This window comes from Mandrillus leucophaeus, unplaced genomic scaffold (genome assembly GCF_000951045.1).
Source record: "Mandrillus leucophaeus isolate KB7577 unplaced genomic scaffold, Mleu.le_1.0 Scaffold196, whole genome shotgun sequence".
In the NCBI taxonomy this organism is placed as follows: Eukaryota; Metazoa; Chordata; class Mammalia; order Primates; family Cercopithecidae; genus Mandrillus; species Mandrillus leucophaeus.
In genome coordinates, this window is record NW_012101987.1 from 2,516,651 (window position 1) to 2,528,458 (window position 11,808).

General features: G+C 36.5%; 2 protein-coding genes across 2 annotated transcripts in view; one reads left to right on the top strand and one right to left on the bottom strand.

The window, feature by feature from the left end:
• Positions 1 to 11,808, top strand: part of LOC105538628 (zinc finger protein 708) — a 315,682-nt gene that overhangs the window by 4,701 nt on the left and 299,173 nt on the right. The window lies entirely within an intron of this gene.
• ZNF429 (zinc finger protein 429) overlaps positions 11,170 to 11,808 on the bottom strand; it is a 37,904-nt gene continuing 37,265 nt past the window's right edge. The window contains exon 5 of the mRNA XM_011978535.1: positions 11,170 to 11,788. Coding sequence (XP_011833925.1) covers positions 11,589 to 11,788 — 200 coding nt within the window. The 3' untranslated portion in view covers positions 11,170 to 11,588. The remainder of the gene's footprint in view (positions 11,789 to 11,808) is intronic.

Consider the following 11,808-nt stretch of genomic DNA (forward strand, 5'->3'; position numbering starts at 1 on the left):
GGACAACAGGAACAAAACTACATCCCCCCCCCCCCCAAAAAAAATGCTAATCCCTTGAAACATTAAGATTGTCTCCACCCAACCCAGCTTCCATTCCTTGGAGACATATTGCTGGTCAGCCAATCAGATTCTGGTATTGAGGGGCAAACAGAAATAATTTCTGCCCCCTGGATTCTCTAAGGGGAGCAGAGAAATACTGAAAAAATATATAGAGAAAGAAAAATAGTGACACATTTGTGAATTAAAAAAAATAGTATCCCAAAAGTTAAAAAATAACCATCACCCTAGTAAGATGGTGCAAGAACTTACGAAGTAAAATGCACCTGTGGTAGTACTGAGACATAGTGCAGTGTGTCCTAAGAGGTTAGTTATTGAGCACTTCAGGGAGCAGGATGGGATGGGAGAATGTGTCGAGTGATTGGATGGCCTGACTTGACACATGAGTCAGACACATCTGTTTTCTGATCAGCACTGCCAGTTACTCATTTTGTCACCATGAAAATATTTGTTTTCACTTACTTTGACCTCTCAGTTTTCTAATTGTAAATTGCATTTTATTAGTAGGGCTTGAAAGGTAAGAAAATATTTACAGAGGGAGTCTAGCATGGTGGCTCATGCCTATAATCTCAGCACCTTGGGAGGCCAGGGTAGGCAGATCACCTGAGCTCAGGAGACCTGAGCTCAGGCAACATAGTGAAACCCCATCTTTACAAAAATATACAAAAATCTGTCAGGTGCAGTGGTGTACACCGGTAGTCCCAGCTACTTGGGAGGCTGAGGCAGGATAATTGCTGGAACCCAGCAGGCAGAGGTTGCAGTGAGCCGAGATAGCACCACTGTACTGGGTTACAGAGTGAGACCTTGTCCGAGAAAAAAAAAAGAAAGAAAATATATACAAAGGTCATAAAAAAGGTGGGATTCAGAAAAAAACCTTATATCTAGTCATATATTCCATTTATTAAAAATTCTCATGTACTTTTTTTTTTTTTTTTTTTTTTGAGATGAAGTCTCCCTCTGTTGTCCAGGCTGGAGTGCAGTGGTGCCATCTCTGCTCACTGAAAGATCCACCTCCTGGATTCAAGAGACCTTCCTGCCTCAGTCTTCTGACTAGCTGAGATTACAGGTGCTTGCCACTATGCTGGCTAGTTTTTGTATTTATAGTAGAGATGGAGTTTCACCATACTGGCCAGCCTGGTCTGGAACTCCTGACCTTAAATGATCCACCTGCCTTGGCCTTCCAAAGTACTGGAATTACAGGGCAAGCCACTGTGCCTACCCCTCATTTACTATTTTCTTTCCCAGTGTGAGTTTAGGAATTTTCTCAGGTTTATTGTTTATGCCTGGATGATTTCAAACCAAATTCCAAGGTTTCGCTTTTAGAATGCTACCAAGGAGAAAAAAAAAATAAGAAAAATCTTTTTTCCATTTTGGCTGTAGAAAATGAATACATCTCAACAAGAAAATGTGGTAGATACTATGTGAGTTACATGGATTCATGAGAATATCAGCTCCTCTTTTGCTGGGTATATTTGTGACGGTGAGTATCTCTGTTCTATATCCTGTTATCTTGATTTCTGAGTTTCATGCTAAATTTTATGAGACAAAACTTGGTACATCCTTATAAGTGTTCCCATATGACTAATTGTTTACTACTTTGTTTTCAAGGGAAAAATACAATAATACATTTATTGTCTGAAAGGAATGGATACTTTTGCTTTTCTTATTGAGGTATGAGATGTAAGCACCTGAAAATTTCCTTCACTTATGTGAACACTGTGTTTGAGTAATTTTGCTGGATTTTTTTAAACACTTAGTTTCAAAAACCAAGTGAATAACTCTGAAATGAAAATTAAAGCCTGAGCCCTGTGACTCTGAGCTAAGGCTAATACTGAGCCTGCAGAAAGAGATGATTAAAGGCCCAGTTAGTTCTTTCTGAGGAGCCTTCCCTGAAGATGTCCCAGCCTGCTCACCCCAGCCATGAAAGAAGCCTTTATACTGAGAGAAGCTACAAAGCCCTGGAAAGTTGGGGACCCACAGGCAGGTGCAGTTAAGGCTAAGCTGGAAGAAGATTGGGAAGGTCTTACTGAAGGTGAAGTTGTTACTGTTTTAAGGCAGTTTCTAGACTGTAAAATGAAAATAAAGTCAGATGTATTTAAAATTTTTGAATTTCAAAGGAATAGTGCAACAACAACAAGTACTACCTATAAGATCTTTAAATATTGCAAAGTTTAGGCAGGCAAGTGCTTTCTTTCATAGGGAGGAGCAAACAAGATTAGAAAAAAGGTGAAAGGGGAATGGCAAATGGAGGGTGAAAAAATCAGATTCTAGATCAGAGAATGTTTTACCCTGAAGTCAGCATGTTCTTAGGAGGGACATAAAATAGGGTTGTATGTTGACTCGGACTGAGAGTAGCTCAAGTTTAGGAGCCAGTGGAAAAGGAATAAACAAGTAAAGTTTGAAAAAGAAGTATTTTATTTTGAAAATTAAAGACAAATTCAACTTTTTTTTTTTTTTTTTTTTTTTTTTTAAGAAAAAGAAGTAAATGTGCAGAGTGTGTGTCTGGCTATGTGATAGGTAAGAAAAATCAGCACCATCTAAGTCATAATGGGAAGAGTGTTTCTTTCCATAAATTGTTTCTGGAGAACACAAAGGATGCAGAATCTTATTAATCTTAGCTATTTATCAACATTATCTATGTGCTTCCTCTTTCCTCATCTCTTTTTTGTTCTATGCATTTCTTCCATTAGACTTTTTCTGGGTTGTATCTTTTATACTAAACTGGTAAACAGTGTTTTGCTGAGGTCTGTGAGTAGCTCTGTCTCATTCTCATTTACAAGTTCTAATTATTGAACTTGAGAAAGGTTATGGGAGTCCCCAGTTTTTAAACAGTAGCTCAGAAGTATAGATGGAGCCATGGGGTTTGTGACTGGCAATTGCAATGAGGACAATGTGGGACTGAGCCCTGAATCAGGGTCTGTGCTGACTCCTGCTGGTGTCAGAATTCAAATGTTAGACAATAAGTTGGTGTTGGAGGATTGCTTGGTGTTCAGCGAACTCCAGTATCTTTTTTTGGGTGCCAGAAAAAAAGATATCATGGAGCGTGTTTTAGAATGGAACTCTGGGTGTCTGGGAATGGGAGGCTCTGCTCTCCTGTACAGAGACTGTCACACTGCCCATTGTCCTGTGATTCCAGGTCTCCTCCCAGGGTGAGAGACAACTGAAAACTTACAGGACAGGAGCTCTGTTGACCGACCCGCTTTTCCCACAGCTGCCATCACAGGATTTCCACCCATTCGCAAATACACACACTAGACATTGATGTGTCAACATCCCTCTCAGGATTAGACACCACCCTCAGGAATTTCACCGTAGCATTTTGGATCCTAGCATTTCTTGACAAAAACTTAACAAAAGTTGCTACAAGTCTCCTGGCATATCCCCACCCCTAGACACTGAATCTGCAGCAGCAACCTGTTTTCTCCACCCACCTAGGGTTCTGGACCACCTGTCCATAATCTCATCTGCTGCATGGACACAAATAAATCAGAATTCAGCTGTGCCTGAGCCACTATCTGTGACACAAACCAATCCTTCCACTTACATTGCACTCTCCTGTACTCATGGAGATTTTTCCTTTTACCTTTTATTTCTCATTCAGGGGTACACATGCAGGTTCGTTATATAGGTAAAATTGTGTCATGGCGGTTTGGTGTGCAGATTATTTTTTCACTGACATACTAAGCATTGCACCAAACAGGTCTGTTTTCTCATCCTCTTAGTCCTCCCACCCTCCACCCTCAACTAGGCCTGTGTCTGTAGTTCCCCTCTGTGTGTCCATGTGTTCTTATTATTTAACTCATACTTTAAAATGATAACATTTACTTGATTTTCTGTTTCTGAATTTGCTTTTTGGGGATAATGGTCTCCAGCTTCATCCATGTTGATGCAAAGAACATAATCTTTTCTATATGGCCATGTATTATTCTATGATGTTTATGTACTGTATTTTGTTTTTATTAAATCTTTTATTTTATTTACTTTTGGAGTAAGTGTCTCACTTTTTCACCCAGGCTGGAGAGGAGTGTCGTGATCTTGCTTAACGCAGCCTCAACCTCCTGGATTCAAGCAGTTGGGCCCTGCCTCACCCCCTCAAGTAGCTGGGACTACAATCACGAGCCACCATGGTCTGGCTAATTTTTCTTTTTGTATTTTTTCTAGAGATGCGGTTTTGGCATGTTGCTCAGGCTGGTCTCAAACTCCTGAGCTCAGGCAATCCACCTGCCTCAGCCTCCCAAAGTGCTGGATTACAGATGTGAGCTACCCTGCCTACCCACACCATATTTCTTTATCCAATTTACCAATTTATAGGCATTTAGGTTAATTTTGTGTCTTTACTATTGTGAATAGTGCTGCAGTGAATTTGCATGTGCGTGCGTCTTTGTGACAGAATAATATATATATCTTTGGGTATATATCAAATTATGAGGTTGCTGGGTCAAATGGTAATTTTGTTTTTAGTTCGTGAGGAATTGCCACACTGGTTTTCACAATGGTTGAACTAATTCACACTCCCACTGGTGGTATGTACACATTCCCTTTACTCTTCAACCTTGCCATCATCTGTTATTTTTTGACTTTTTAATGGTAGCCATTCTGATTTGTACGAAATGGTATCTCATTGTGGTTTTTTCTTTGCATTTGTTTAATAATTAGTGATAAGCATTTTTTCATATGCTTTTTAGCCACATGTATGTCTTTTGAAAAGCATCTGTTCATGTTTTTTTGCCTACATTTAATGAGGTTTTTTTTCTGGTAAATTTGTTTAAGTTCTTTATAAATTCTGGATATTAGACCTTTGTTAGAGGCATAGTTTGCAAATATTTTCTTTTATTCTGTGTGTTGTTTGTATACCCTGTTGATAGGTTTTTGTTGGTTTGTTTTGCTGTAAAGAAGCTCTTTAGTTTAATTAGGTCTGTTTGTCAATTTTTGCTTTTGGTATCTTCATTATGAAATCTTTGCCAGTTACTATGTCTAAAATGGTATTTCCTAGGTTTTATTCTAGGATTTTTTTAGTATAATTTTAAGTGTTTTTTGTTGTTGTTGTTATTTATTTTTGTTGTTGTTGTTTTTTGACATGGAGTTTTGCTCTTGTCACCCAGGCTGGAGTACAATGGTTCACTGCAACTTCCGCCTCCCGGGTTCAAGCCATTCTCCTGCCTCAGCCTCCCAAGGAGATACACACTACAGGTGTGTGCTATCACACCCATCTAATTTTTGTATTTTTAGCAGAGATGAGGTTTCACCAATCAGGCTGGTCTCAAACTCCTGACCTCAGGTGATCCACCTGTCTCAGCCTCCTGAAGTGTTGGGATTACACATGTGAGCCACCACACCTAGCAATTTTAAGGTTTACATTCAAGTTTTTAATTTATTTTTTTTGTGTTGATATTTGTATATGGTGTTAGAAAGTGGTCCAGTTTACATTTAACTCCTTAGTTCATCTTGAGTTTATGTTTTGTATACGGTGAAAGAAAGAGGTCCAGTTTATCTTCTACACAGTGCTAGCTACTTATTCCAGCACAATTTATTAAATAGGGAATTTTTTCACATTCCTCTTGTCAGCTGTGTTGCAGATCAAATGGTTGCAGGTACGTGGAATCATTTCTGGGCTCTCTAATCTGTTGTTTTGTCTCTGTGCCTGTTTTTGTACCAGTACCATGCTGCTTTTGTTATTGTAACTCTGTAGTATAGTTTGAAGTTGGGTAATGTAATGCCTCCAGATTTGTCCTTTTTCTTAAGATTGCCTTGGCTATTTAGGCTTTTTGTTTCATATAAATTTTTAAAAAGTTTTTTTTCAGTTCTGTTAAGCATGTTTTTTTGTAGTTTGAAAGAAATAGTATTGGATCTGTAAATTTCTTTGAGCAGCATGGCCATTTTAATGATATTAATCTGTTTTTTATCCATGAGCATAGCATAGTCTTCTATCTGTTCGTGTCATCTCTGACTTATTTAAGCAGCATTTTGTTATTCTTTTCATAGAGATCTTTCACCTCTCTGGTTAGCTGTATTCCTAGATATTTTACTCTTTTTGTGGCAGTTGTAAATGGGATTGTGTTTTTGATTTGGCTTTTGACTTGGAGGTTGTTGCTGTACATGCATGCTACTGATTTTTGTACATTTATTTTGTATCTTGAAACTTTGCTGCAGTTGTCAGTTTAAAAAGCTTTTCTGCTGAGACTACATATGGAATTATGTTGTCTGCAAACACAGATAGTTTGATGTCGTCTCTTTTGGTGTGGATGCCTTTTTTCTTTCTTGCCTGATTGCTCTGGCCAGGACTTCCAATTCTGTGTTGAATAGGAGTGTTTAGAAAAGACATCCTTTCCTTGTGCCAGTTTTTAAAGAGAAACATTTCCAGCTTGTGTCCATTTATGGCTGTGGGTTTGCCACAGATAACTCATTATTTTGAAGTATGTACCTTCAATGACTGGTTTATTGAGGGTTTTAACATGTAGAATGTTAAATTCTATTGAAAGCTTTTTTGCATTTATTGAGATAATCTTGTGGCTTTTATCTTTAGTTCTGCTTGTGTAATAAATCACATTTATTGATTTATATATGTGTAATTAATCTTGTATCCCAGGGATAAAACCTACTTGATCATAGTAGATTAGCTTTTTGATGTGCTGCTGGATTTGATTTGCCAGTATTCTGTTGAGAATTTTCTCATCAATGTTCACAAAGGATATCGGCCTGAAGTTTTTTCTTTTTATCTCTGCTAGGTTTTGATATCAGAATGATGCCATTCTTACATAATGTTTCGAGGAGGAGTCCATTCTCAATTTTGGGAATAATTTTAAAAGAAATGGAACCAGCTTTTCTTTATTTATCTGATAAAATTCAGCTGTAAATCTCTCTGGTCCTGGGATTTTCTTGTTTGGTAAGCTATTACTAATTTAATTGTGAAGCTTGTTATTGGTCTATTCAGGAGTTTAATTTCTCTTGGGTTTCATCTTGCAGGATGTATTTGTCCAGGAATTTATTTATTTCTATTAGATTTTCTAGTTTGTGTGCATAGAGATCTTCATAGTAGACTTCAATTGTTATTTACATTTTTGTGGGGTAAGTGTAATTTTTGTAGTTTTGTAATTTTTAATTGTGTTTATTTGGATCTTCTTTCTTCATTAATCTAGCTAGTAGTTTATTTTATTAGTTTTTTTTAAAGGTTTAACTCCTGGATTTCTTAATCTGTTGCATAGTTTTTCATGTCTAAATCTCCAGTTCAAATCTGATTTTGGTTATCTCCAGCCTGGGTGACGAGAGCAAGACTCCATCTCAAAATAAATAAACATATAAATATTTTTCTTTTACAGATAAAGAAAAGCAATGCTAAGTGATGTAATTCTCTCACCCATGAAAAATGTGTGCCTCGTATTTTAGCAATCCAAAAGTTATATTGATAAGCAAATTCTCCAGTTAAAACCACTTTTTCAGTGCAGTAAAAAATAAACTTTCGGCCAGGTGCGGTGGCTCACTCCTGCAATCCCAACACTTTGGGAGGCCGAGTTGGGTGAATCACCTGAGGCCGGGAATTTGAGACTAGCCAGACCACCATGGAGAAACCCCATCTCTACAAAACATACAAAATTAGCAAGGTGTGGTGGTGCATGCCTGTAATCCCAGCTACTCAGGAGGCTGAGGCAGGATAATCACTTGAACCCGGGAGGTGGAGGTTGTAGTGAGCAGAGATCGTGCCACTGCACTCCAGCCTGGGCAACAAGAGCGAAACTCCACCTCAAACAAAACAAAACAAAACAAAACTTTCTCATTAGAACCTACAAAGTACCATGTGAAATGAATAGTGAGAAAACTGTTGCCATAACACAGTAAAAGAAGGACTATAGTTCATTGTAATGTGTACAACCTTGGAATACACATAATACAAATGAAACAGGATAGTTAAGAAACAAGAGAAGCAAAATTTCTCTTTAAATTCAGCGAGAGTCAGCTTTGCAGCCTAGAAAAAAATGCCTTCGCCATATGAAGATTTCTTTACCATGGATATTTTTTATCTCTGACTTGAAAATACAAACTAACTCCAGCAGGAATATTTCTGGCTTATTATGGAGCATCTGTGACACAGGAGGTACTTTCATATTTGTTTGCTACATTTACATATAAAAACATCCTCATGACTTATGAAGTCTCCCTAGTACTTACCTGAACAAATTGACTCAATAAATTTGTCACTTATAAAAGTGAAAGAAGCAATAACCTAAAAAAAAAAATGCTTATATAGGGTTCTCCAGTTAATAAAACAAAATGGAATGTCCCAACTAAATATAAAAACACTAATTTTTGAATTATATCTAAAAATTACCTTGTGCACATTACTCAATTTTATAAAATTTATTATAATCTCTGACCAGCTCACATAATGAATACTTCATAAACTATACAACAAAAAATATATAGAAAACACACAAAAAAATTAAGGGTCTAGCATGAGTACCAGGCAAATAAATACAGAGAAGTTGCATGGGGAGATTCTGAACCACAAGCCATAAAATTTTACAGTAATAAATTCAATTAAAAGACAGCATAGATTTGCTTTCAGCATTTTTGAGGTTTTTTGTTTTCTAGTAAATTAGCAACCTTATTAAAATGATTCCTTTTGTTCCAGTATTGCCCTTTTCTTCAAAAAATAGGTATATTCACACAAAGACACTTAATAACTGTATAATTTTCTTACATCTGAGATTTACCTTTAGAGCAATACATGTGTATATTTAACTCTATGTAAATCAAAACTAAAAGTCTGTGTGTGTTTGCAGGCAGAGAGGCCATATGTTCAAAGAAAAATATATTACAAATAATTGAAAATATTTAAGACTCAGAAATGAGTTTATTTATACTTTATATAATGTTTTATAACCACAAAAATAACCATGCAGTCATTAGCAATTTAATTGTACACTTTAAAATAACTAAAAGTGTATAATTGAGTTGTCTGTAATATAAAAGATAAATGTTACAAGTGATGGCTACATAATTTACCCTGATGTCATTATTACATATTGTATACCTGTATCAAAATATGCCAGATTTGCAGAAATAGATACACATATTATGTACTCACAAAAAAAAAAATAAAAAAACTTAAATAACAAAAAAAGATAAATATTTAACCTATGCAAACAATATTAACTTATCTGCCGGTTAAAGTTACTGGCAAAAGAGATTACTAGAGATGCTATTCCACCAATATAATGTTACCAGATAGTATATTGCTACCATCATTTACCTACACCCTTGAGTAACATCAGATAGGTTAAAGTTGGTGGCATAATAATGCTTCATTAAATGCACAATAGTCTTAACATGGTAAAAAATAATTAAAATCAAATTTACACATAATTTTAAAAATTTAAAATATACTGCATTTCATGACATAAAACCTCAACCACTAAAATAATTTACAATTTTAGTATTCACTTTTAACTAAAAAATATTTTCTATCATTATAATACAGAAGCATATTACTCTGAACATCGACCTCATACATCACTCAGTAAGTTAACCACAAAGAGCCTCTTCACTTAGATTTTCATCAAGCATCTTATATTTTAACGTCCTTACTTTTTTATAGAAGAGGCTATAATTTCCATCTAATGAGTCTTTTATATGTGATGCAGCAATAATTGATCACATGCTTTCACATGTGAATAGGAACAATGAAACAGCATGAATCTGATACTTGAATTACATTGTAATTTGCTTTTCAAAAATTTTTTATATGTGTACTTTTTAAAGTATACTTTGGGCTGGGTGCAGTGGCTCATGCTTTGGGAGGCTGAGGTGGGCAGATCACTTGAGGTGAGGAGTTTGAGACCACTCTGGACAAAATGGTGAAATCCCATCTCTACTAAAAATACAAAAATAAAAAATAAAAGAATTAACCAGACATGCTGGTGTATGCCTGTATTCCCAGCTACTCAGGAGGCTGTGGCAGGAGAACTGCTTGAACCCAAAAGTCGAAGTTGGCAGCAAGCTAAAATCGTGCCACCACACTCCAACCTGGGCAACAAAGTGAGACTGTGTCTCAAAAATAAAATAAAATAAAATAAAATAAAAAGTACAATTTGAATATGACAGCAAAATATCTTCTACTCTCTTAACAATTATATACAAATAATTTAACAACTTTAGTTTTGGATTATTTTCTATACTCAGCACTTTAATGTTTGAAATGTTTGTGTCTTAGTTATTTCTACTGTAAATTCTGATATTTATATAGACTCAATTTTGAATTAAATATTTTTTATACATATGGCATATGCAAAAATATATCTTAATATAAACAACAGTGTTTTCTAAAGTACAGTTTTTTGGAAAAAAAGTTTTTTCGAATTTATTACATTTGCTGGATTTTTTTTCAATATAAATTTTTGATGTTGAAGAAAGTTGGGGCACCTGCTTCAGGGTTTTCCTCTAGTATAAAATGTGTACAATAAGATCTGTGATACAAGTAAATGCACTATAACCCGCTTTACATTTGTAGTGTTTTTCCTCAGAATACATAGTCTCCTTCACTTTAAAGGCTTATATTTTCTACAAGATTATTTGACAGTAATTGCACTTACAATGCTCTAAGTATCAACTCTCTGTTAAGATGTGAGCAGATATTAATGGGCTTTTCCACATTTTTAAAATTTGTATACCTTTTTTCAGGTATAAATGCTTTTCTATGCAATAAGGTGTGAGCATTGGTTAAGAGTTTTGCCACATTCTTCACATTTGTAAGGTTTCTCTTCTACTATGAATTTTCCTTTATTTATTTATTTTTAATTTTTTTAGACAGAGTCTTGCTTTGTCACCCAGGCTGGAGTGCAGTGGCATGATCTCAGCTCACTGCAACCTCTGGCTCCCCAGTTCAAGCAATTCTCCTGCCACAGCCTCCTGAGTAGCTGGGACTAGAGGCGTGCGCCACCACATCCAGCTAATTTTTATATTTTTAGTAGAGATGTGGTTTCACCATGTTGACCAGGCTGGCCTTGAACTCCTGACCTTGTGATTCACCCGCCTTGGCCTCCCAAAGTGCTCGTATTACAGGTGTGAGCCACCACGCCTGGCCTATGAATTTTCTTTTTTTTTTTTTGAGACAGTCTGGCTCTGTCGCCCAGGCTGGAGTGCAGTGGCACGATCTCGGCTCACTGCAAGCTCCGCCTCCTGGGTTCAAGCCATTCTCCTGCTTCAGCCTCGCGAGTAGCTGGGACAACAGGCGCATGCTACAACGCTTGGCTAATTTTTTTTTTGTATCTTTAGTAGAGACGGGGTTTCACCATGTTAGCCAGGATGGTCCCGATCTCCTGATCTCGTGATCCGCCCACCTCGGCCTCCCAAAGTGCTGGGATTACAGGCGTGAGCCACCACGCCCAGCCTATGAATTTTCTTATGTTGGGTAAGTCTTGAAGACTGGGTAAAAGCTTTGGCACATTCTTCACATTTGTAAGGCTTCTCTCTAGTATGAATTTTCTTATGGTAAGTCTTGAGGATCGATTAAAAGATTTGCCACATTCTTCACATTTCTAGGGTTTCTCTCCAGTATGAATTTTCTTATGACTGCTAAGGTTTGAGGAGTGGGTAAAAGCTTTGTCACATTGTTGACATTTGTAGGGTTTCTCTCCAGTATGAATTTTCTTATGTTGAGTAAGTCTTGAGGACTGGTTAAAAGCTTTGCCACATTCTTCACATTTGTAAGGTTTCTCTCCAGTATGAATTTTCTTATGTTGAGTAAGTCTTGAGGAC